At 35.2% G+C, this 1,608-nt stretch overlaps 1 protein-coding gene across 1 annotated transcript in view; it reads right to left on the minus strand.

Annotated features, from left to right (window-relative positions):
• The window catches only part of SRP72 (signal recognition particle 72), a 31,041-nt gene continuing 29,433 nt past the window's right edge, over nucleotides 1-1,608 (minus strand). The window contains exons 11-12 of the mRNA XM_023737385.1: nucleotides 767-926; nucleotides 1-188 (exon numbers count right to left, since the gene is read on the minus strand). Of these exons, the coding sequence (XP_023593153.1) occupies nucleotides 11-188; nucleotides 767-926 (338 nt within the window). The 3' untranslated portion in view covers nucleotides 1-10. The remainder of the gene's footprint in view (nucleotides 189-766; nucleotides 927-1,608) is intronic.

The following is a 1,608-nucleotide window of genomic DNA, read 5'->3' on the forward strand; positions in this document are numbered from 1 at the left end:
AATGTTCTAATCACCAGCCACCTTTTCCACCTTTCTTCTTCTTCTGTTGCTGTTTCTTTTTTGTTGCTGGAGCCCCTGCAGGTTTCTGGTGTCGTGGGGGTATGATATTACTTGTAGAGGCAGATACTGTTGCTGCACTGCCAGGTCTTGGGGAGGTGGGAGGGCTGCTCACAGTTTTACTGGCATCCCTGAAATCATCAGATCAGAAAAGTTTGGTCATTCATATATTCAACAAAGCAAAAGGATTGTACATGGCTTTTGCTTTCCTGCTCTAACAATCTCTCATACATATTCTATTTCGGTTAAGGTGAGTTCTCCAAACCCCTATCCATTTTTCCTTCGAATAAAATTTGTTTTAGCATTTTAAAAATATATTCGTATGTCATATCCCAATTTCTAGAAAACTTAAAAAATGAGAAAAAAAAATTAAATGACCTACAATCTTACTACATAGAAACAATTTACTAGCATTTTTAATACTTTTAGTAAGATTATACATTTATATGTTTATCTAGATATTTGGTTAAACAGTTGAATGATCTCAGTGTATATAATTTCCTCCTGAAGGTACTGGAAATCCTAAACTGAATTTACAACACAATCAAACCAGAAATACCATTTTCTTTCCTTTACATAAGAATATCGCGAACCATTTAGCAAAGATATGACTGTACTTTTCATACTTAAAATATATTAATAATTCTCACTAATTACTGAGTCAGTCTCATATTTTTTAAGTGACCACAACTGTACAGCAATGACTTACAATTCAGATGAAGCTCCTGCAGTTGCTCCCTGGGTCCCTTTTCCAATCTGATCCTTCTTTTTACCCTTCTTCCTTCCTCTGTAGTAAGAACGTTCTCGCATTGGTAGCCATCTTTCTGGATCTGGGGTAACTTTTGGGTCATAATTCTTAGGCAGTTTTCCTGTGTAACAATTGATGAAGAAATGAGAGTTATGTCATAAACAAAGAGTCCAAGCCTGGGAATAAAGTTAAAACTGAAATAAATTTATCTGAGGAAGTTTTATTTGTATAATCTATCAGGGAAAAAGTCTATATTCTAAACATGACACAATATTCCAAAGTCATAATGGAAAAGATCTCACAATATTCCAAAGTCATAATGGAAAAGATCTGCTGATGTTATCTATATAAAAATTTAAATTTTCATTTGGTAAAAGACAATAAACTTTTAAGAGAAATAATAAACCAAAAAAAATTTTCACGCTATGTAACAGCCTTGATTAACATCCTTAATATATGAAGTTTTTCAATAATTAATGGGTAAATCACTCAAAAAAAAGGAAAAAAAAAGGGGGGGGGTGCAGCTATAATTAGGGTAAGCCAGGAAAGATAAAACAGTCATCAACCACGTGAAGATGCCTGACTTCACTAATTACAAATCAGTAGGGTGACACCTGACCAAGGTAAATAAAACCTGATTCCGACTCACAGCGACCTCACAGGATGGAGTAACTGCCCCATAGGACTTCCAAGGAGTGGCTGGTGGATTCAAACTGCTGACCTTTTGGTTAGCAGCCTAATGTTTAACCACTTCACCACCAGGGCTCCAGTAAGGTAAATAAAGACACTAAGAAGTACATAAG

This window comes from Trichechus manatus, unplaced genomic scaffold (assembly GCF_000243295.1).
Source record: "Trichechus manatus latirostris isolate Lorelei unplaced genomic scaffold, TriManLat1.0 scaffold00101, whole genome shotgun sequence".
Taxonomy (NCBI): Eukaryota; Metazoa; Chordata; class Mammalia; order Sirenia; family Trichechidae; genus Trichechus; species Trichechus manatus.